This window comes from Stegodyphus dumicola, chromosome 5, assembly GCF_044657685.1.
Source record: "Stegodyphus dumicola isolate Sdum_Otavi_A_Nest chromosome 5, ASM4465768v1".
In the NCBI taxonomy this organism is placed as follows: domain Eukaryota; kingdom Metazoa; phylum Arthropoda; class Arachnida; order Araneae; family Eresidae; genus Stegodyphus; species Stegodyphus dumicola.
The window spans coordinates 8,558,865-8,582,267 of NC_140772.1; the positions used below are offsets into that span (position 1 = coordinate 8,558,865).

Genomic DNA, 23,403 nt, shown 5'->3' on the forward strand with positions numbered 1-23,403 from the left:
ACAAATCGGTTCGAATTTTTTTCGTAATGATCATAATCTCGCTCTGTAATTATAATTTTGAAAATCGAATCGAAACCTCTTTCCATGTCCCATATATTTCATAGAGGAATTTAAATTGTTTTTTTAATCTGAAGAACTAATTTTTCAATATATTTGACAGTCCAACCTGTATAAGTTGCATACGTTTGTTTAAAATCTAGTAAGCAGTTATCACAGATTTTGTTAAAAGGGTACCAGAGATAAACGCTAATACTGATCGACAACAATGAATGAGGATACCATGCATTTGTTTAGAGACAGAAACGAAGTATTTGTGAGATTTATTGAACGGCCAAGTCTCACTTTTAATAGTTTTATATTATGACTCTCTAAAAGTCTGATATAATTCAATAATTTATATGTCTCAAATGGGTACGGGAAATGGATTCTGAATGTGAAACATTGATCTGTATTTTATTATTAGATTGTTTTTCTTTTAATTAAAACTTTTTAATCAGCATGTTTGCAGTAGATGTGTGCACCGGTTTGATGCCGGAAAGTAGTAACCGGAGGTAACCGGTAGGCGGAAGTGACATCACAGAAAAGGGGCGTGGTCGCCGCCATCTTGAATCACATGACAACCGGAAATGACGTAGATGGAAGGAATGACATCATCAAAGTTTCGTTTTGATTCTGTGGCAACGATTTTATGTCTCAAAGTTTTTATTTTTTGTGGCAACGAACATATATTTTTAGGTTTTATGGCAACAGTATCTTGAACTACGTGTTTGGAATGACATCACTTTTAATTTATTATTTTTAATTATTTGACATTAATTAATTTTAACTATTTAGTATGTCATTAATTTTAATTATTTACTCTTTTTAATAAGTATTTTAATTATTTACTACGTTATTATTTTAATTATTACCTTTAATTAAATTTTATTGAATTTTAAAAATAGCTCCACGAGCGGGATTCGAACCCGCAAACTTTAGTTTGGAAGGCGATTTCCCAAACCACCATGCCACCGAGACCTTACAAACTAGGTCACATTATCGCGTTGAGTAGAAAAATAACCATGACGTCAGGAGGCTGGGGGAAACAGGCAAACGTCATCTCTTTCACGTTGCAGCCTGTCGAAACCGCTTCACGCTTTCTACATCCGCCGTGGCGAAAGTATACAATCTTAACAACCAATCAGACTCTCACTAATATTTTCTATCTTATTTCAGCCAATCAGCGTGTTTGTTTCTTATACATCGCCTATATATTCGCTCGCGTTGACGAATGCAATCATTTCTACTGTGGTTGTTGCTGAGCGAACGTTCTCTTGCTCTGTTTGTGATTTTCTTTTGCGCCATTTTCATTTTATCTATACAATGTCTGCTAAACGAGTTTTTTCTGCATCTAATGTAAGTATATTTTTGCTTCTACTTTATTTTTAGATTACCATTTTTAAACACGTTATTTATTCTACTTTTTTAATTGTTAGGTGTTATTTGAAGATCCTGATTGTCCTTTCCGTGATTCTGATGACGATGTAAGTTTTTACACGTATTTTCGTAGTGTACTTTTTTTTTTTTTTTTTTCTGAATGTATTTTACCATTTGAGCTTATTTTATTTTGAATGAATCCACTTTTATTTTGATAGTTATTAGATGAAGTGGATCAAATTTTCATGGAAAATCCCCTGATTTTGCCCCTGTACTATCATGTGGATTCCGGATTTGAGGTAAATTTTCGTTTCGTTATGATTCTGTTAGAATATTTTTATAGAACTAGAAAATGAATGAATTTATTTTTATTTATTTATTTTTAGACTTCTTCCTCATCAGCTCATGGCCCTGTGTATATAGCTGCTTCGAATGAACGATCGGTATATATTTTTCTTTTCTTGCATGATTTATTAAAATAATGTATTTTGAAAATGTTTGATTATTAGTGAAACTTATTTATTTTTTTTTCCAGATTGATGAGGCGATTGTACTCACGGAGAAGTCTCGTCGGCGAAACCATAAATATCAGGCCGAGGAGATTACCTTCCGGGCCAGTGTAGATATGGAACGGCTGCCTCAGAACTTGCAAGGCATCCCGATGGTCCGAATTCCTGACACCGTCCGGGAGTTGTTTGAGCAACTTATTCGCCGGACAACAGCAAATCTGGGCCCATCAGACCTCATCCGATTCTGCATCCAAGCAGAAGGGTTGGACAAGCCTATCAGCACTTCCTTAATGACAGTTTCGACCTTAACAGTCGAAAAGATTTTGGCTGCTGTGATGAAAGTGCTGCAGTCCAAGGATAAAATCGAGCTAGACTCAGGATTCACGGTGGACGCGATCACCATCAGGCGACCTGTGGGCGCCGGTGGTAATAGGAAAATCATCAATATCTCCGTGGATAGACTGAAGAAACAGTCAATTTTGTCCATACCCTACGATAAGGAAGCACTGTGTTGTGCCAAAGCAATTGTTTATGCGTTGGCCAATTTACATAAGGATACGACCGCCATCAATGCCATGAAAAATCGTCGCCGACCAGCCCTCCTGAAACGTGCAAAGGAACTTCATATGGCTGCGAATGTTCCCTTAGGCCCCTGCACATTTACTGAAATCGCTATATTTAAAGACCATCTGGATACTCAAATAGCTGTCTTCTCATCGGAAAATTTGAACCAGGTAAGTCAGTTTTGTCTCCAGATATTTATATTTTAAAATATATCTGTTTTAAAATACAAGCTTACCTAAAATTTTTTCTGTATGTTTTCATATAGTAACTTTTTAGTTCTTTTCTATTTTGTACTATGTTTATGGTAATTTATATTGTACCTGAATAATTTTTAAAAATTGCTTTCAACGGACTGAAAAATTAAACGAGTACCATTATAGTTTAGGTTCATGTCGTTTGCATGTTAAAATTATGTCTTAAATGCACACTGAATGTTTAAATTAACTTTACGCATGTATGCAATTCGTTTTGCTATGTTAATGGGTAAAAAAACTGATTTCTAAATTGTTCAATTTGAGAATTTATTTTTAGAGAATAGTTTAGAAGTTAAAAATATAACGTGAAAATATTGAATGCACGATGAATCTTTTAGATTACTTTAAATTGTTAGATTAACTTTATATTTTATGCATGTAAGCAATTCATTTCCAAGTTAAAAAAAAAGATAACTTGAAATACTGAATACATAGTAAATTTTCTAGATTGTGTTACATTTTTTAGATTATTTTTATGTATGAAATTTATTTAGATGCTAAAAACATAACTTGAAAAATTTTTAGATTAATTTTACATTTAACATAAAATTTATATTTTATGCATGCATTTCTTTAGACGCTAAAAATATGTCTTATAAAAATGCATGGTGAATTTTTGAATTACTCTAAATTTTAAGATTATATTTTATGCGTATTCACGCATAGAATCCATGAATGTATGCAGTTCGCTTCGATGTTAAAAAATATACCTTGTAAAAATTAATTAGATTTTAGTTTACTTAAAATTGTTAGATTAATTTCTTATTTTATGTATGCAATTCGTTAAAACTTTCACTTTTAAAAATTTTTATTTTTAGAATACTTTAACTTTTTAGATTTTATTTACATGTATGCACAAAGGCAATTTGTTTCTATGTTAAAAATATAATTTGCAAAAAGTTAACATTTAGGCATATATTTCTGATCATTTAAATGTTAAAACTTTAACTTGTAAAACTGAATGCATGGCGAATTTTTTAGATTGCGTTAAATTTTATGTATAAATTTCGCTTTTTTTTCGTTTCGCTTCGATGTTAAAAATATGATTTGTAAAAAAAAAAAAAAAAAAGTGCATGAAGAATTTTTTATTTTTAGATTCATTTTATGCATGCACACAATTCATTAAGATGTTAAAACTTTAAACTATAAAAAATGAATTCACGATGATTTTTTTTTTTTTTTTTTTTTTGTTTTACTTTAACATATATGCATGTAATTACTTTCGATGTTAAATGCATTAGGAATTTTTAGATCGCTTTATGTATGCAATTAAATGTTAAAAACTGGTTTTACTTTGATTTTTGGAACTCAAGCGAAAAATTTTTTGTCTATGTTTTAGGTGGTGTACAAAGGAAGAGAGAGGGCACAACGGATCAATTTGTGGCTTCACGATGGACATTATGATGTCATTAAGTCCCTGAAAGGGTTTTTTGGTAGCAACCATTATTGCACAGCATGTGAAAAGGCCTACCAAATGCCTGAAAGCCATAGATGTGCCAATGCGTGCCCTATATGCCTAAGGACTGATTGCTTTCCAGGCCAGCCCCAACGATGCCCTGACTGTGACCGTCTCTGCCGATCCGATGCCTGTTATGCAGCACACAAAGCCCTCACTGGAAACCAAGAGTTTTCACTTTGCGATAGGGTAAGTGTTTTGAAAATATATCTTAATGATCAAAGTTATTTATCATATAATTTTCTCAAAATTGTTATGTTTAAAAAAAATAATTGTCGTTACAGGTATACCAGTGCAGGGACTGCTGCCAAGTGATTGAACGCCGTAAGTGCCCTAAAGATCTGCATAAGAGCGGTACCACCAAATGTCCGTCTTGCGGCCAGTTTGTCGTGGCTGTTGAGCACCGTTGTTATTTGCGACGTGTTGCTCCGAAGTAGTCTGATGACAAGTTCATCTTTTTTGACTTTAAAACGGACCAGTCTTCGGGGGAGCATCTCGTAAATTTCGCGGTGGCTCAGTATGCCGACGGCACTGAAAAGGTGTTTCCGGGTTACGAAGCATGCCAAGATTTCTGCGCCTGGCTGTTCACCCCACAACACAAGGGCTTCACAGCCGTGGCACACAACATGAAAGGGTAAGTTAAAAATACCATAGTTTGCATGCTTTAATTATGACTATGCTTTCAATATTATTCATGATTTTTTTTTACTTACAGGTTCGATGGGCAGTTCGTGATGGCCTGGCTCTTGGAGCAAGGTACAGCGCCGGAGGTGATCCCTAACGGGTCTATGATCATGAGTGTAAGACACCCCAGTCTCAACATTCGGGTCATAGACTCGTTAAACTTTTTACCGATGGCGTTGGCTAAACTACTGGGATGCTTCGGTCTCACCGAATTAAAGAAAGGATACTTCCCTCATCTCTTTAACTCGATGGAAAACCAGAGTTATGTCGGACCGCTGCCTGAAGCCCGGTACTACAGCCCGGATACCATGAGCACTTCAGCCCGACAAGCATTTCTGTCCTGGCATGAAGCACACAAGGGGGATGTGTTTAACTTTCAAGATGAGATGCTGGCCTATTGCAGGTATGTTTTTTCCTTTTTTCTTGCTTTAATTTTATATTTTATGTTTCGTATATTTAACATTTTCTTTTTATATTCATAGATCGGACGTGGATATTCTTCGCCGCTGTTGTCTGGAGTTTCGAGCCCAGTTTTTGGATGTGGCGAATGTGGATCCATTCCAGTAAGTCATTTTCTCATTTTCTTATACAATAATAATCATATTTACAGTTCATTAAATCGTTCTTATTTTTGTCTTTTCAGATACGTGACCATTGCGTCAGCCTGTATGGCAACGTATCGGAGTGGCCACATTCAACCCGACACGATTGCCATGGTGCCTACACACGGCTACATCAACTCAACGAATTACAGCCCTGATTCGATCCGATGTTTGTACTTTGTTGCTGCTTCGGAAGGCCTACAGATTCAACATGCGTTGAACGGTTCCGGAGAGCACAGAGTCGCCGGAATCTCGGTAGACGGATTCTGCCAAGAAACACAAACCGTCTATCAGTTTCAGGTATGTAAAAAGTAAATTATATTTCTATATGATTCTTTTTAATGATTTTACACTTTTAATGTTTAATTTACATGTGGAACACTATTAATATATTTGTATTATTTTAGGGCTGTTTCTTTCACGGATGTAGTTCGTGTTACGATGGTGATATCATACATCCACTAAAAGGGGTTTCCATCGCAACGTTAAGAGAAAAGACAGAAGAGACGACAAGAAAGCTTCGCACCCAGGGTTTCCACGTCATCGAAATGTGGGAGCATGAATTTCAAAGAGAGAAGGAGGAAAATCCAGATCTCCAAGGTTTCCTGGATCAACACCATCTGAGGGATCGACTCAATCCTCGCGAGTCGTTTTTTGGAGGAAGGACGAATGCCCTCAAATTGTTCCACGAGGGAGACGCAAAATATGTGGATTTTACCTCACTCTATCCCTGGGTTCGTACTTTTTATTATTTCAAAAATGTTTACTTAAACTTTTCTAAATTTTCTGTATATTTTTATGATGTGTTTTTTCTGATTTTTATGTATGTTTTTTTGACTTTGTTTTATTTCACAGGTGAACAAATATTGCGTCTACCCTGTAGGACATCCAACAATCATTACGGAAAGCTTTAGAGATGTGGAAGATTATTTTGGAATTATCCAATGCCGAGTGATTCCTCCACGGAATCTGTATCTTCCGGTACTGCCCTATCGGTGTAGGAAGAAGCTCATGTTCCCCCTGTGTCGGACTTGCGCCTTTCTACAGTCTCAGTCTTCCTGTACCCACACAGACGATGAAAGAGCTCTTATCGGAACGTGGGTAACGGAGGAAGTCAAGCTGGCGATAAGGAAAGGTTACCGCGTCACACATGTAAGTACTCAAAGATTATTTTAATCTTTATTTAGTTTCAGAGGTTACTTTTAAAATTTTTTTATAACTGACATTTATTTTTTATTTTCTAGATTTACGAAGTGTACCATTTCCAGGCTACGTCTACTTCTCTGTTCAGATCATACATTGATCTGTTTATCTGTTTTTGAAGATCAAGCAGGAAAGTAGCGGATGGCCTTCGGAGTGTGTGACAGAAGAAGCCAGACTGAAGTACATTCGCCAGTATGAAGAAAGAGAGGGCGTCAAGTTGGACGCTGGAAAGATTTCCAAGAACCCTGGGCGTCGACAAGTCGCCAAGTTGGCCCTGAACAGTTTCTGGGGCAGGTAAGATGATTTCTTTTGTACTTAATTTTTATAAATATTTTTAATTCGTTGTGATTTATGATAGCTTTTTTTCACTCAGATGGGGTATGAACGTGAACAAAGCCCAACTGACCTATGTCCACACGGTGCCAGACTTCAATAAGATGTTGGCGGATTCTACTAAAAAAGTAAGTTTCCTTTCCGATTTTATTCATCTGTAAACTCAGAGTTTCAAACTGTTAACTTATGACTATTTTGAACTGTTATCTCATGACTCTTCTATTTTTTAGATCAAAGATGTCTTTCTTCCCACGCCTGAGGTGGCTGCCATTTCCTGGGAATCTGCGAAGGAGTTTGTGCCGCAGGATGCCTCTACCAACATTTTCCTAGCGACCTTCACAACAGCTTGGGCTCGTCTCAAGCTGTATAGTGAAATGGAGAAGTTGGGTAGAGATGTCCTGTACCACGACACAGACTCCATCATCTATGCCTCGAATGGCCGCAATGATCCCCCCTTGGGCAACTTCCTGGGTGAATTTACGGATGAACTGGAGGGTTATGTCATCAAAACCTTTGTCTCTGTTAAGGACCTTTAAAAAAATTTCTTTATTTAACATGTACCAAAAATATTGAAAGTTTTTCTATTATCTCTTTTTTTCTCATGATGTTTTATTTTTTCAGGAGGACCGAAAAACTACGCATACCAGATGGCCACTGGGAAAACCTGCTGCAAAGTCCGAGGATTTTCATTGAATTTCCGGAATTCTCAGTTGCTGAATTTTGAAGCCATTAAAAGTCTGGTCTGCAGCCTCGACCGAAGTGAGATCATCTCTCTCCACAACCCCTCCAAAATCACCCGAGAAGCGAAGAGAAGAAAGGTGATGAATAAACCCGAGACAAAACTGTACAGAATTGTGTTGGATAAACGGGTAATTCAAAAAGACTTGAGCACATTGCCGTATGGTCATTAGTATATTGAAGAACTTTTTATGTTTATGTTAGAACCTTATCTGAAAATGAAATTTTGTATGTAAATATATATATATATATATATATATATATATATATGTGCAGAATCATGCATTTGTATGTGTATAAAAGAAAACTTATTTAGAAAAAAAAATAAACAGAAGTTTGAATGATAAAATTGTGTTTTTCTTATTTGAAAGGATTTCATGAAAGGTAAGTTTTTCCTAGAAAATAATTGTCATATTTTATTTTCAAAAATTATGTTAACTTAATTAGAAAGAAATACAACACCAATGATCAGCCATTACATTTATTCACGTATCATTACAATTTCAGCCATAGTTTGGAAGATGCGTTTCTTTTAGGTCTAGCATACATAGTTTTTACATTCATTAAATGTTTGTTTTTGACAAAGTCTTGAGGAAAGTTGTTAACATTCAGTACATTTTTAAACTGTTCAAAGGCAAAAGGTTTTTGAGTTCTATTTCTCAACAGAAAGTTTATCAACTGAACAATGTCAGAGCCAGAAAACACATGATCATCTAGAATGAGTTCTTTATTCTGTGTCCAGGAAATCTGATGCTCTTTTAGAAAATCTATTATTTTCTGTGCCGTTCTTTTCTGCTTCACAGGAACTGTTTGCATAATTTCTTTTTCTATATCTTTCTCAGAACGTTGTTCAGGCGGTTGTTCTTCGGAAGTGTTCACATGAGGAAATGTAACATACTTTTGCAGAACCTGGATGTACAATTTAGACTTTTCTTCATCATCCATTTTCTTTTTTAAGATGTTTTGAATTTGGGTATCTAATTCACTCAAATGTTCATCTTCAAATTGCTGCATACGATCCAGGGGTACCAGCGCAAATTTCTTACTGTGTTCCATGGATAAGGGAGGATAAGACACTGACTGCTGCAGGAATCAGGAAAGATAGGAAACCGTCACCTTTTTGAACCAAAAGACGTCTTTTCTTAAAAAGAGGTACTTTTTTGTCCGCTAGTTTTCTTAAAGTTCTTTTAAAAGGGGCGAGTCGATTTTTGACCCGTTTGGTGATGGGTACGTTTCCTTTTAGAAGATTTAAAACACACTCACAAACTGATTTTATGAGATGATTCGGACACTTTTTCAGTACAGCTGCTTTTATTCGACTTTTTCCTAATAGTTTTAGATAATCCACATCCTTCAGATGAGACATGCTGATGACAAATGAACTCTTCTTCCTGCACACTTTCTTTTATATAGGTAGCAAATGCAGCCGCTTTGGTTAAAGCACAGCAATTAAATCCTTTTGCATGAATCGAACATGTTAAAGAACTTTTCTTTTTTAAATTCTCTATCTTAGGACAGTCTAGATTTATGATGTCTCTACCTAATAAATTTTCTAAAAATAATTTCTTTTCTAATCCTTTCACGTATATGACAGAATAAATAGATGACAAATATTGCAAAATAATACGAAGATGAGTATAAGGTAATACACCCTCACTCCAATTCATGTGATGACGATTTCTTGTGACCCAAGCAAAACACTTTTGCTGAGATCGTGATAATGTTTTCCAAGGTTGAGGAGGTAAAAATGACCAGCAACTGTGATATCCTTCATGCACAGAATACAAGGCTAATTCTTTAACAACGTAGCAATGAGGCATCCATTGAAAACCTTCGAAATCGATCACGATGGGAGAAGACATGTTAGCCATTCGACGTCTCAAACTGAAATGAACTATCGGGGCTGGTAGACATAGTATTTATCCCCAGGAAAGATGCCTGTACGAAGGCGAAGCGTTTCACTTGTTTCAGGTCGTAAATCAATCAACAAGTAGCTAAATGGAGTTGAAGTAGCATCCTGAAAAATTTCTTGAAAGGCCTTTACTTTTCCGGGGAACATTTGTCTAGCTAAATGCATAATTTGACTTTTATCTCTAGGATTTTTGTATAGGACAAGGTAATGGGAATTTAAATGAATATTTCTCATCTCCTTGCCTTGGTGAAAACGATTTTGTGTTATAAAAACGACTGAAAGGTTTTGGTGATGACTTCCTTTTGTAAAATGTTTGCTTAAGCGAGTATCACTTGCTAATTCAGACATTAAATCGTCTATGATAATTAAAGCATTTTGAAGAGTCTGCAGGTTAGATGGTAATCTTTCTTCAAAATTTACGTTTTTCATGGAATTAAAAAGAGGTTGATAACTTCCGTAGCAATAAATAATATTGGTCGGCATGGGATGGAACATTTTATGATCTATCAATTTCTTCACAAAAAATGTTTTTCCCGAACCGGTAGGTCCGCTCAGAAGACAAGTAGAAGGATGTACGAACTTGGGCAGTTCGATTTTTGGAAATGACAGCATGTTAAGAAAACACTCACTTTTATACTTAATCGAAAATCCTTTTGCATAAGACATTTATTCATTTTGTTTAAATAAGTGTAGAAACAAGAGACATTTTTACAAATTAAAACAACTTTATTTTTTAAAAATCATGTTTACACCATATCTTTTTTTGACAAATTGAAATATTTGGAAATCATGATTCTTCCCATCTAAGGGTGATACAATGAGTTCCATACAGAGTCCTTGACAGCGTTTAATAATGAAATAAATACAATATTGTCCACATACATTAGAAGTTAAACTCTGAAGCGAAATCTTGTTCCAGCAAACATGACGATATTTCTTGACAAAGGATGTGATATCTTTTCCATATACTTCAGGCGGGAGTCCATAAGAGTCGAAAAATTCCAGAGTCTGTTGATCTGCAAGGTAGACAGCTAGCCAATGAGTTCCTTTTTCATCATGTTTGTCCGTATTGAGCACCAGTGCACAGGGAAAACTTTGAATCGCAGGTATTTTATCACAAGGAAAAACACCCGCACAATATCTCGAAGAAATAGGATCTCGAGATAAGATTTGATGAATCTGTGAATTCATCAGTTTCCAAAATCGTACAGAATATTTCGAGCTTTATTGATTTCTATCAAATTTTCAAATTCAGCGTACACTAATAACGAAACAGTTTGTTGTAAGGGAGTCCCAAATTTTATTTCTAATCTTAAGTTGCTGTGTCGAACTAGATTTAAATGAGAGCCATCACAAAGGTCAGGTGACAGGTCGAAGCGAAATAAGGAAAATCCTTTTGAAAATTCTGATCTTGAAAGGTAAAGTCCTCTGTCGTCTGCATTCATAAATAAATTCTGATAAGCTCGTATGAAATGATTTTTGTCAAAATTAGGCTGAAGAGGATTATGAGGTACCGGTTGACCGTCCACATAAACACCGATAAAGTTCATATTATAATGCTTGAATTCGAAAGGAGACTTTTTATAGTTTCCGTTAAAGGCATCATTGTCGACGCATGCCACCACAATACGATTAGGCATTTGACCTATGAAAATATTGTCTTGAATAAAAGTCATATTTCCAGTGGGAATGGAATAGGCTTTGCAGAGCACTCTATTAATGGGATATTTGGCTGTTGATTTTTCTAGGCTTTTGGCATGTCCTAGCACAACACCTGGGCTGACTCTCACTTTGCGTACAAACAATGAAGCTTGTTCGAGTAAAACTTTAAATTCACCTTCGCCCAATAAACAAAATTCTGGTTTGCTGCGTATGAGTTTAATTTTCATATCCACCATATTCAGCAAAAGTCTTTCCTGATGAAACATATCCAAGTGCAATCGGCCAATCATATCGACCGAAGCACTCAGTTTAAACAATTCTGCTCGTTGGTTGAATCCTTCATTCGGCTGAGTGTCTTGAGTATCAAAAACGTTCATACGTCCTGCTGTATCTTTGAAAAACAATTCTGATGATAGTTGAGACGTTTTCGTACCAAAACCATGATTCAATAATTTTTCTATCATGGCTCTGTAAGGATACGTGTTATTACTGGTGGAAACGAGTCTTTCATTTAAGCTAATATCCACTTGAGAAAACATAGAATGTAAAAAGAGATTGACAGGTCCCACTTTACTTTCAGCCGTGATTGGCTTGCCATCATTTTTTAAAATTTTCACTTTGACGTAGAGTTGTGTCTGTGATAAGTCTAGGTAGTCGTCTGCGCTTTTAGAAACATTGAATTCAACAGGACTTCCTTCTGAGACATTGGCTAATGGATGAAATTCAACCCACTGACATTTTTCTATCACTGTTTGAGTGGGAGGTAACGAAAATAAATCCAATTCGGATTTTGCGCATTCCGGAGAATCTTTTAACAGAAAAGCCATTACGAGTCAAAAATATCACGTCGTTGCACCTTCCTGGCTTTAGACGAAATGAAGTGTTTGGGGGTTTTGCGCTTCCTTTTAAACCTTCCGTGACCAATCATCTCATCTGCTTTCTGAACTGCTTTCCTCGCTAATTTTTTGCCAGCTTCTTTAGATCTGGTTTTGAGGGAGACTTTAAAATTTTCTCCCGACAATACGTCGTTTGCAATTTGTGTTCCAGTCCGCAAGGCTTCTTTTCCGACTGTTTTGGCCCCCCTCATCAAAAAAGGCATAGCACTGCGAAACAGCTTTGCAAAAAATCCACCAATACCATAACCTTTCTGTAAAATGGTTCCTTGATAGTAAGGTAATCCATTTCCAGTTTGAGCTAAATAATAATCTTCAAATTTTTTCGTGCAACACGTATAAGACACCCGCATGTTTGATGCTTCTAATCTTGCATACACAATCCAAATGAAATCAATTTGCAAATGAAGGCTTCTTTTATAGAATTTGTCTCAGACGAAAATGCAACACAAGAAATACTTTGCCTCTTTCGAATGGTACTAAATCTCCAGAGTGAAGTCTTATGGCAATATGTATAGTCTGAAAATGTTGACGGATAACTGGCAAGTAAAAGGGCCGGGGGTAATGAGCGTTTATGATGTCTCCGTCATTTCCTTCTACGGTGACACATTTTAACAACGGGGCTTGTACATCTCCCACAATTTGAGGTTCTACGAGATCGCAATACACATACATGACAGGAAAAGATACTTTGGGATCGGCTACAAAAGGACTTTGTTCCAATCCTTTGTAAACACCCGGCTCGAACCCTAGAAGCTCCGCTAATCCTTCGTGAAGAATGACTTTGCAGTTTTCGTCGGTCTTAATGGTCACTTTTTTCGTAACAGGATGGTAACTGAATTCAATCTTATTTTTATGGGAAGGTATTTTCATGGCTTTTAATAAATCTGGTATCGTTTCATAACATCCTGGAGGCACTCTTCGACCTTCCAATTTTCCATCACCCAAATCAAATCCAAATAAATTATTGTCTTTTCGGACGTTATACCATGTGTGAGGGTAAATAAAGTCCACAAGAGATAACTCCCACTGACTATTTAAATCCATCGGAGTAGGAAGCTGAGTGGTAAATTGTGATATTTTGTTGTCTGGAAAAAAACGCATGGAGCTGTCGCTGATCAGTGTGATAAAGAAAGACATGTTTCCTTCAAATGACAGATAAGCAGAATTTACGGGCCTTTTATACCCTTCTCACATCATCCACCCAAGCATTGAAGCTTTCGGGGTACCCCTGAAATTTCACAAAATATTCTATTTTCCCGCGACGTTTCCTCTTTTTTAAAACTTTTTCTACGGGATAATAACCGAGTCCGAAACCTTTTGAAGTTCTTGTTTGTAAAAAGTTCCTTGTATAACTTCTCCTGCTAGATCTTTCAGTTTATAGACAACAGGAATCCGTCGAATAATTTTATAGATTGTAAAAATTTCTCGTGTCCAGTTTTGTTCGTATCCTTTCTCAAAGAGCATTTTTTCTCGGCTGATGCGCACCGTGTCTCCAATCTTTAAATCTGAAGAAATAGGGTTTTGTACTGGCTGCTCACTATACAGCGTTTTCCAAATTTTTTCTTGATTTTGTAATGTAACGGATACAGGTTCTGTCTTAATACTGCGATGCCATGTATGGTTATAACTGGATATCAATTTATCAATCACATCAATGTACTTTCGTGTATTCATTTCGGTAAAGTATTTCCACATTTATGTTTTTAGAGTTCGATTAAATCGTTCTACGACAGAAGCTTTGGTTGTATTATGTGTCGTGAAAAAGCGAACGTTTCTCTTTTTCAAAAAATTTTGAACTTGTTTATTGGTAAACTCTTTCCCTGCATCTGTTTGTAATGATTCGGGTGTACGTTCCGAAAATATCTTTCCGAAAGCGGATTGGATGGACACGGATGTTTTATCTTTGAGAGGGATAGCCCAAGCGTATTTCGAAAGGATGTCTATACAGGTCAGCAAATATTTATATCCATCATTAAAAGAGGCCAGGGATTGCATATCCACTAAATCAGATTGAAATTGCTCGTTTAAGCCTCCTACGATGACTCTGTTCCTGGGAAACTTGTGCCTCAAAGGCTTGTGCAAAGTATAAGAATCCTTGGTTTGCAACCATTTCTGGATGTCTTTTGTTTTTACGCGACCTTTTAAAGCACGATGCAAAGCAGCAACACCCCCGAAACTTGCGGGGACCTGTGGATCCCGATAGGTCTGAGACAGAGCTGCGTTCATTGCAACAGTTGTTATGATCTAAACGTACACTGATATTCATTTATATATATTTAACTAGAACAGATAAAAAATACCCTAGTTTCACCTATATAAAGATTTTAGAAAATAGGCCTAAAAAACAAGAGAGAGAAAATGAATGCTACTTAACATCTCAAAGGTTGAACAAGTAATGATATATATGTTTAAGAATAACCATATTTATATTCTATAAAAATCAATAGGTTTGTATTCAATAGGTATTTTTAAAATTTATGTAAATAATCATTACAGATTAATTCTTTTAAATAAGGTCTGAACCTGGAGACAGTCATGAGATCGTTGTAAAATAAAATAACATTTATTGAGCATCCTAATTATTTTACAAATATTCATAGTATTCAATACCTAAGACACCATTGATAGTACAAAATGTGTTTCTTACTTCATCGAGTACATGGTTTAAACACACAGATTTTAAAAAGTCCTTGGTAATGTAGTGAGCAGGTTTCACTAACATTAAATAGGGTTCTTCACCCCAAATGCTTCCATAAAATTGCCTGGCGATGTCAACAGCATTGAATCTCAGAGCAATGGCATTCACAGTTTCTGTTTTATGAACGAGTTCTTCACAGTCTTTCAGCTGGGGATATTTCAGTTCGTCTTGTTGATTAAGAAGTTCTTCAAGTGACGTCTTTAGAATGGTTTGAAGTCGCGCTCTTCCCATATAAATGTCAAAGGATTGGGGTAGATTTTCCTCTCTGACAGGTTCGTCGGATACGCTTTCGTAGGCTTACCAAAAGTTCATGTTTTGATAAACGAGGTTGGTGACAATATCGCTGATACGGCTAAAGTTGGTCATCAGTTCTTCCCACTGCGTCGTTGTAATGCTGAGGCTACTTTTTTCATCTCCTGTCGAAGAGAGTTGCTTCAAAGTGAAGTGGGAATCTTTATACGTGACCACAAAATTCTTAGGCAATTCCAGATTCAGTGTCAGCAGGTCTGGTTCCTCCACTGTCATGTTGGTTGCGAGAACATTCAAACACCATGGCTCAAAATTTACTCCTCGTCTTGTCGGATAGTAAGCTTTACCATATTTGGCATACTCTCGGATGTGCACAGTCACTTTTCCCTTGTAAATGCTGGGTCCCACAAAGACATTGTCTCCCATGTGAGTGAGCTCCTCTGGAATAGCGTCTTCGGTGAAGAGTCCTTTGCGCTGAAAAAAAAAACAGTTAGTATATAATACATAAAAATGGGGTCACATACAATATCAACTTTAATATATAAGATTTTCGCAAATACGTACTTTTTTCTCGAAATGGGATGTTTCTTCTGCTTTTCTTTTGATACAAGAACTAGCTGATTCATTGGGAACATCTTGGGTGCGGTTTTCATGGCTCAACACTTTATCGTTCAAAGGCGTAGGTTCATTCTCAAATAGGTTTTCCATCTGAAAAAAAGTAAAGACAAATTAAGCACATATTGCAAATTCAACTCTTTTTTAAGTATAAAAGTATTTAAGTATAAAAATATTTTAAGTATAAAGTAAGTATTTAAAGATTAAAAATCTAAAAACAGTAACTTTTCAAAACGTTACTTACTTCTTTGTTGTTTCGTGCCTGATCCATTCGAAGCAATGAAGAAAGATTTTCGAAGCAAAAGCAGGTACGTACACTCAGGGCGACAGGCAGGAAAGAAATGCGGAACGTTGCTCGGGATAACCTTATATCAGGTAGGAACTCTTTATTTCATCTCAACGGTGATTGGTTAAGAGACGGTGAGGTCATATTTCAAAGAATCTGATTGGTTCACAGAAAAGTATCCATACACCTTAGCGGAGGCATACAAAGGTGTGATACGGCAGACGCCATTTTGTAAAACAACATGCCCCAACAAGAAATGGATGATGTCATTCCAAACACGTGGTTCAAGAGTTCGTTGCCACAAAACCTAAAAATATATATTCAATGCCACAAAAAATAAAAACTTTGAGACATAAAATCGTTGCCACAGAATCAAAACGAAACTTTGAGGATGTCATTCCATCTACGTCATTCCTTCCATCTACGTCATTTCCGGTTGTCACGTGATTCAAGATGGCGGTGACCACGCCCCTTTTCTGTGACGCCACTTCCGGTTGTCACGTGATTCAAGATGGCGGAGGCCACGCCCCCTATAGCCTCGGGCGTAGCACGGTTACCCCCGCTTACTACTCTCAGTGTACCGATGGGTTTTCACAATGGGGGAAACATCCATGCAGGTTTTTCATTATTTAATTTCTTCAAATATAAAACAGGGTGATAACAACTGGTGGCAGCAATTTTAAAAGTGATACAACGTGTGGATAATTAATACAGATACGAACGAAAATGTAAATAAGAGTTCTTTGGTGATTAGCTCTTGAAAATATTTTTTGTTTCTTCTTTTGGAAAATACGATTCATGTTCCCTGACGAGAAATATCAAACTTTTTTCAGTCCGATATGCTAAATCACGCAGGAATGAAACACAGAGATGGGATCTTTAAGAACAGAATTTTTAACGACAGGAGAAAAAGCAGACTCTAATGTGAATTAATGTAGAATTAGAACAAGTTTGTGATTGACAGAAATATAAAATTTTTATACATATATATATAATACATATGTACATATTATTTTATACATATTATATATATACATATACACATATACATATTTTTATACATATATATTTTATACATATATACATATTTTTATACATATATATTTTATAAAATGGAGACATAAGAACAAAATAATTTAGTCGTGGGCACTTTCGTCATAGATTTCTCGAAGGTTTGGATGAAATTCAATTTTTAATACTGGAAAAAAAGCAAGAATTACCAGAAAGCTGGATCCTATTTGGCTGTATAACCTAATGTTTTCAACTAGTTTACAAAACAATATAATAATATAAATAATTAATTAAGGAAGGTAAAAACTGTAAATAGGATGAGATCAGAAGATCCTTAGAGCACAGACTTTATGTATTCTTCAAAGATATTGAAGTAAAGAAGTTTAAATAATTCTCCAAAATTAAAAGACACTTAGAACTGACGTCGAGGCTTGCCGGTAAAATATCTTCCAAAGACAGAGAAAATATTTTAAAAGCCATTTGGATCTTGAAACTTGGGATTGTTTTTACAGAGTGGTAAGGCAACATCAAGTAACAACACAATAGGATTTAAGTTTATAGCTACATGCTTTATTTCAATTCAAGAAGCAGACCAATATTCGTCACTATATAAGATTACTTTAAATTTAATCCGTCATACTTTGAACAAAGAAAGGCAGAAAACATCAGCGATGTTTGTAGCGCAGAAGGAGAGGAGCTTCTGTTGTGTCGCTAAATGGCGCGCATTCTTTATTTATAGTAGCGGTTACGTAATAGACTAGAATGTTCTGGAAAGTACTGGTCTAGGGGAAGATCCTAAATTGCGGAAAGTTCATTGGAGGTTGCGTGTTCGCGTAGAGCAAAGCCATTGTATTTTTTTTTATATTTTACATATATATTCTAAAATTTTAAGTTACAAACATTATCCTTTTGCAAGCGAATTTTCGGTGAATCATATCGCGAGTTCTTGTTCAGTGCTCCAACTTGCTAATTTGCTCTTAAAACTAGTTTATAACTTTCGAAAGTTTTAGAAATTTTCCGAGAATTTCCACTGTTCTGTATGGCGTTAACTATAAACTCTATGTGAGCATCAATAGACATTTTCCAATTACAATCCCAGAAATACTGAAATTGAAATGTGTGAAGGTTCGTTTTTATCGATATCATTATTATTAATCTAGTTGCAGTATTTACTTAATTTTAATGCATTTTACTGCTACATGAAATTTCATATAAGGAAATAGGCGAGTCGGGTTAAATATTATTCCGTAGTATTTTTGCAGTCAGAATTAGGATACACAGAGGCTAGCAGCACTTACGGGTTTTGTGACTTAGACAATCCAGTCAGTCCTCAAGATGTTTGAGAGTCTAACAAGTATACATCTTCGAAATAAGGATGACTCATTAATTTTTATTATTTCGAGATGCGTTTTACACATTCAATCAAAACTTGGTGTACATCTCGAAGTGAACCTTCCCGTAAGCGATTAAATTTCCATCTCTGCTTAGAAAAATACAAGTTAATGAACGCCCAAACGTGGATTAATGAACGCTGAAATATATCGCAAAGATTTATATAAGAACACCTTTCGCACCTATTGCGTTACTCTCCGCAACGTTTTTGAATACAAAGAATGATAAATGTGCATAAGCTTTGTTTCTTACCTTTTATTCTTCCGCAGGCAGACATTGTTATACTAGTAAAGAATGCAATAGAGCTGATATTTGGGTTGCACCTATTGCGGCATTTAATTACTTCTATATGGACAACGCTGTTACGAATTTTACACATATGTAAATAATTTTAGTCATAATCACATGTAAAATTGTAGTATATTTTGCATATTTAACAATAAATGCCTCAAGAGAGGAAACTCTGCCGGAAAAATAATATTACAAGAACAAATGCTTTTAACATTGAGGTGAATCCTATCTCGAGTTGCAGAGCTAGCAACTAATTTTGCCGCCGAATTTGGGAAGAAATCGCCAAAAGTCTTCAAACGTGACGACGATTTGGCTATATTTTGGTCCATTCCGTATATAACTGTAATGGGTATTGTAATTGAATAACTGTAATTAAACTATAATATGCAACTGTAACCTATACGGCCTTAGATGCAACTTCAACCCTATATGCCTTCCAGTAATTTCGAGAAATGGAATTTGCTAGAGATTTCTCTTCTACCGGATGAAAACTGTATAACACCGGAGAGATCATCTGCTCTGAGTAATTTTAGTTCAGAGCGACTTCGAAGTATATAGATATCCACGTGAAACTTTCCTTTTAGATGTGCTCTGCATTGGACGGGGTTTTACGTTCTTAGGAGTCTGAAGTGTAACTATTGATTGCATTCTATGATAGCATATGATGTAGAGCTTTACGAGCATTTTTGTGGAACGTTCTGGACCCGTGAAATGTTTCCTTTGATAAAATAAATCTTATCAACCTATGATCTCTTGCGTACGTTTAGTCTATACGAATCCATACGCACGCAACAATATTTTAGTTAAACCTATCCTCTTATTCTCACTTCAAATATGTAAGAATAAATTCCTAAAGTAAAACTGTGCAACTGAAACTGTAAAAAATGAATGAAACCTAGCCGGATAAAAGGCATAAATCCCAGACTGATTTGTCTCCAAGTGACGCCAAACACTTCGAAACACTTTGTTTCAAACTGAATTAAATAATATCTGATAATACGATTCTAAAGGCTGTCTAAATTATGAACCGATAAATATCTACTGTTCTACCTTTCTATCAGGTTTTTCCATGCCATTTTTAAACTAATTAATTAATTTGTAGATTAGACAGGAATATCATCATTTTCCGATTAAAGCTTCACGTGTTATAGTTTTCTCCTCCTCGTACATTATTTGCTTATAGTCGGCGATTTTTGTAGAACAGTGTTGTATTGTACTCAACTATTCCATTCGGATAGAACGAATGTAGTTAGTAGGTGCAAGTGGTGTCTTTCAGTGATGCGACAGCTTTCTATTAGGATAAAAGCTCATTCTTGTATTACGTTTCCTTGCAATAAAGCTTGAACTCTAAAAAACAGCAAAACTCAGAGAACTAGAAAGAAATTCATTCAGGCTCGTGCACAAAACTGTGTTTAAACGCAGAACTAAATGTTTAGCTTCACGATCTCCTGTTCTTTGCGTTATAATGATAGGCTTAAGCTCATTTTTTAGAATCACAAGAAAAAAAAATCACGCATAAAAAGAAAATGCATTTAATTCGAATTATTACTAATCTTTAAATAAAACTTCGTAACACAATAAATAAAAAGTCATACTTTCTATGTTTACCGAAATATAAAGGAGATTCTAAAAACTTAACACAAACTAACAGAAATATAAAAAGGTAAAATAACTAACACAAACGTAAAGACAGGTTAGGCCGAAATAAGAGGATAAATGAAATGTTTATGCGAAAATAGCACGGTAAGATGGCAGAGGAGGGAGTTCAGAATTAGGAGTTTTAAGCCGTCCTCAGCCGTAAATCGCAATTACTTCTACGTCTTAAGTTGCATTGCACTTCACAGTCACCGCTCTGGCTGGAAATTGCAAAGCAGTGGTTTTTAAAACGATAATTTATATACACCTTTGGCATTAAAAAAATCGAAATCGAGTCAATGGCTAGGCGGCAATTAGTAGCCAACCGCTACTTTAACCGTCTCTGTTGGTAAATTGCCCTAAGGCGTTGGTACTTAAGTTTTTAATTAAGGCGATTTACGCCGCGCCAACTAGGCGAAACTTGTCAAATTTTGTGAAATGTAGGTGGAGTGGAGGGAGATGATTGGCAAGAGCCTGTCACGTGGGTGGTCACCCACCCAAGTTCAGACTCCGAGAAAAGCAGCTTACGCGTGCAATGAGAAATATTGGATGTATTAATAATTATCAAGTTTGGGAACAGGTTATCCAGATTGGAATAATTAAACTAATATCGCGATCTAAATGAAGACAAATGGCACAACTAAGTGCAACAGATTAGCTAAACAAAATATTCAAATTCATCCTTGCTGTAAAACACAGATTGGACAGTGGTAGTCACGTGGGAGTCCCTCCCGTGAACTGTCCACAGCCAATGCATCTTGAAATAGTAGATATCACAATTCAGTGAAGTTTTGGTCTGAGAAATTAAACACTAAAGTTCTTGTACAACACTGAGGCACATGAGTTATTGAAACTATACACTATGCACATATAGGGACGGCGGTATTTGAGCGAAGTAGCAAATGGTGAAAAACATTTTACACTAGCAATAAATAATCAGAGCTTTGAAGATCCAGGTACTCGGATCATGTCCGTAAGTCCACAATATTACAGTCTCTGATATAACAATAAGAAGATTACGAAAATGACAAATATAAGATCAGTGCTTTGAAGATCCAGGTACACGGATCATGTCCATAAGTCTATAAAGTTTCAAAGACACTGGTAAAATGACACAATGAAGATAAAATAAAGCTAATATACTATGTACAATATATACACATTTCACCATTTGCTGTTATGGAAGATGCCTCTTGGGCGCTTTGCTGCAATTTCTATAGTAGGATCATAATTTATCAGATCACGGATATGTTCATATTAACAAAGTTCTATTTTAGCATAGAAATTGTGGCTCGTGGTGAGAATTTGATCAGTTATGAGTCTCATTTTTAGTTCTTTATGTATCTGCAGGTTACGTACGAACCATGGGGAGTCAACAATTTGTCTGAGTATTTTGTTCTGAAAGACCTGTAGTTTGTGTCTATAAGTCTTGTACACAGTGGCCCAGATAGGCACTGCATAAAGTAGGGTGGGTCTTATTAAGCTGGTATAGATCTTCTTCTTGAGACTGATATTTAATTTAGCATTTCTTCTTATTAAAGGGTAAAGAGACATTTTAGCAGCGGTGGCTTTGCGCAAGGCATACTCCTTGTGTTCTTTGAATAACAGCTGTGAGTCGAAGACCACTCCTAGATACTTGGTACTTGAAACAATTGCTAGGGCTTGATCATTAATTTTTATATTTATATTCACAGGAGTGAACTTCCGATGACGTCTGAAAAGGAGAATTTGGCTCTTTGACGGATTTACTTTTAATTTTCATGAATCATAATAGTGTGCTATGATATTTACTGCGCTTTAAAGTTTATCTACAGCGAGCTGAGGTTTTAGCGACTTGGTTAAAATTGCTGTGTCGTCGGCATATTTCAATACTTTTGCATTCAAAGGAACCGGCATATCCTTCGTGTAGATATTAAACAGAAGCGGTCCCAGAACGCTTCCTTGAGCCACTCCGCTTTTACTTCTTTTTCTTGAAGAGAGAGAGTCATTAATTTTTACCTGAAAGGTCCTGTTTTTAAGATAGCTTTTCATGAGCTTAATAAAACTGATGGGCAGATGAACAAGGTGCAGGTTGTAGAGGAGACCCTCATGCCACACCTTGTCAAATGCTTTTTCTAGGTCTAGAAAGCAGCTGGCGATTGTGTTCTTTTTTGCGAAGGAGTCTGCAATAAATTCTGTAACGTTCAGTAGTTGGTGCACGGTACTATGACCGGCTCTAAAACCAAACTGCTCTTTACATATAATTTCCTTATCCTCTAGATGTTGAGTTAATCTCTTTTGGAGCACACCTTCAAATACCTTTCCCAAACTGGGGAGAAGGCTGATCGGACGGTAGGAGTTTAAGTCCTTTGGGTTTTTCCCCGGCTTGACAAACGTAATTATATGCGCGTGCTTCCACTGTTGCGGAAAGTAATTGAGCCTCATACAAGCATTGACTATGTTTGTAATGAGGACTATGTAGGTTCTTGGGAAAGCTTTGAGAACCGTATTCGTGATGCTATAGTAGCCGGGAGCTTTCCTGGACTTTAAGTTGCTAATTATATTACTTATTTCTCCTGGAGAAGTTGGGTTGAAGTGATTATTACAATTTCTGTCAGCTAGGTGGTTAATGAAATTATCGACTTCTTCATCTGTCTCATCATTATTAGAGGCATGATTGGTGAAAGTCTTTTCTAGATGCTGCGCAAGGGCTTCAGCCATGCCATGTTCAGAATAAGCAATTCCACTACTGGTGTGGAGAGGACCAATATTTCTGTTATTAGTATTCCTTAAGGAATTTCCAATACGCCAGACTGTATTCGGAGAGAAATCCATAGAGTCTAAGAAATCGTCCCAACAATTTGATCTGTACTCTAGGAGGAGGATCTTGATGTTCCTAATTTTTCTGTTCAGATTTCTTTTAACAGTGGGATCGCCTGTTCTTCGCCAGATTTTTGCTGTGCGGTTTTTGTCTTTTATTTTCTCAATGATGTGGTCGGGGAGCTTATCTTTCTTATA

The 23,403-nt window shown here is 36.1% G+C and overlaps 5 protein-coding genes across 5 annotated transcripts; 3 read left to right on the forward strand and 2 right to left on the reverse strand.

The window, feature by feature from the left end:
- Positions 1 to 1,359: 1,359 nt before the first annotated feature.
- LOC118180646 (uncharacterized) lies at positions 1,360 to 4,636 on the forward strand. The gene is made up of 6 exons (XM_085816398.1): positions 1,360 to 1,523; positions 1,635 to 1,715; positions 1,803 to 1,859; positions 1,952 to 2,659; positions 4,083 to 4,388; positions 4,484 to 4,636. Exons 2-6 carry the CDS (start codon positions 1,662 to 1,664, stop codon positions 4,634 to 4,636), a joined length of 1,278 nt encoding a protein of 425 aa, XP_085672524.1. The 5' UTR covers positions 1,360 to 1,523; positions 1,635 to 1,661.
- LOC146997033 (uncharacterized) lies at positions 4,094 to 7,083 on the forward strand. The gene is made up of 8 exons (XM_085816448.1): positions 4,094 to 4,388; positions 4,484 to 4,833; positions 4,915 to 5,286; positions 5,366 to 5,446; positions 5,527 to 5,785; positions 5,893 to 6,219; positions 6,341 to 6,637; positions 6,730 to 7,083. Exons 2-8 carry the CDS (start codon positions 4,826 to 4,828, stop codon positions 6,805 to 6,807), a joined length of 1,422 nt encoding a protein of 473 aa, XP_085672574.1. The 5' UTR covers positions 4,094 to 4,388; positions 4,484 to 4,825; the 3' UTR covers positions 6,808 to 7,083.
- LOC146997034 (uncharacterized) lies at positions 6,811 to 8,015 on the forward strand. Its single transcript, XM_085816449.1, has 4 exons — positions 6,811 to 6,982; positions 7,062 to 7,149; positions 7,252 to 7,542; positions 7,643 to 8,015. Exons 2-4 carry the CDS (start codon positions 7,069 to 7,071, stop codon positions 7,712 to 7,714), a joined length of 444 nt encoding a protein of 147 aa, XP_085672575.1. The 5' UTR covers positions 6,811 to 6,982; positions 7,062 to 7,068; the 3' UTR covers positions 7,715 to 8,015.
- Positions 8,016 to 9,653: 1,638 nt separating this feature from the next.
- Positions 9,654 to 12,160, reverse strand: LOC146997035 (uncharacterized protein F54H12.2-like). The gene is made up of 2 exons (XM_085816400.1): positions 11,186 to 12,160; positions 9,654 to 9,776 (listed from the first exon to the last, which is right to left on the reverse strand). The coding sequence occupies exons 1-2, from the start codon at positions 12,158 to 12,160 to the stop codon at positions 9,654 to 9,656; spliced, it is 1,098 nt and encodes a 365-aa protein (XP_085672526.1).
- A 2,613-nt stretch (positions 12,161 to 14,773) lies between these two features.
- LOC146997036 (uncharacterized) lies at positions 14,774 to 16,329 on the reverse strand. The gene is made up of 3 exons (XM_085816335.1): positions 16,036 to 16,329; positions 15,741 to 15,884; positions 14,774 to 15,650 (listed from the first exon to the last, which is right to left on the reverse strand). The coding sequence occupies exons 1-3, from the start codon at positions 16,060 to 16,062 to the stop codon at positions 15,225 to 15,227; spliced, it is 597 nt and encodes a 198-aa protein (XP_085672461.1). The 5' UTR covers positions 16,063 to 16,329; the 3' UTR covers positions 14,774 to 15,224.
- Positions 16,330 to 23,403: the final 7,074 nt, after the last annotated feature.

Coding starts and splice junctions, on each gene's coding strand:
- LOC118180646 (XM_085816398.1), top strand. CDS start 1,662: ATGGAAAATCCCCTGATTTTGCCCCTGTACTATCATGTGGATTCCGGA. Junction 1,716..1,802: donor ATGTGGATTCCGGATTTGAG/GTAAATTTTCGT, acceptor ATTTATTTTTAG/ACTTCTTCCTCATCAGCTCA. Junction 1,860..1,951: donor CTGCTTCGAATGAACGATCG/GTATATATTTTT, acceptor TTTTTTTTCCAG/ATTGATGAGGCGATTGTACT.
- LOC146997033 (XM_085816448.1), top strand. Junction 5,447..5,526: donor GCGAATGTGGATCCATTCCA/GTAAGTCATTTT, acceptor TTGTCTTTTCAG/ATACGTGACCATTGCGTCAG. Junction 6,638..6,729: donor AAGGTTACCGCGTCACACAT/GTAAGTACTCAA, acceptor TTTATTTTCTAG/ATTTACGAAGTGTACCATTT.
- LOC146997034 (XM_085816449.1), top strand. CDS start 7,069: ATGAACGTGAACAAAGCCCAACTGACCTATGTCCACACGGTGCCAGAC. Junction 7,150..7,251: donor TGGCGGATTCTACTAAAAAA/GTAAGTTTCCTT, acceptor TCTATTTTTTAG/ATCAAAGATGTCTTTCTTCC. Junction 7,543..7,642: donor TCATCAAAACCTTTGTCTCT/GTTAAGGACCTT, acceptor TTATTTTTTCAG/GAGGACCGAAAAACTACGCA.
- LOC146997035 (XM_085816400.1), bottom strand. CDS start 12,160: ATGGCTTTTCTGTTAAAAGATTCTCCGGAATGCGCAAAATCCGAATTG. Junction 9,777..11,185: donor TTTATGTGGACGGTCAACCG/GTACCTCATAAT, acceptor GAAATTTTTCAG/GATGCTACTTCAACTCCATT.
- LOC146997036 (XM_085816335.1), bottom strand. CDS start 16,062: ATGGATCAGGCACGAAACAACAAAGAA. Junction 15,885..16,035: donor AGGCACGAAACAACAAAGAA/GTAAGTAACGTT, acceptor ACTTTTTTTCAG/ATGGAAAACCTATTTGAGAA. Junction 15,651..15,740: donor CATCCCATTTCGAGAAAAAA/GTACGTATTTGC, acceptor TTTTTTTTTCAG/CGCAAAGGACTCTTCACCGA.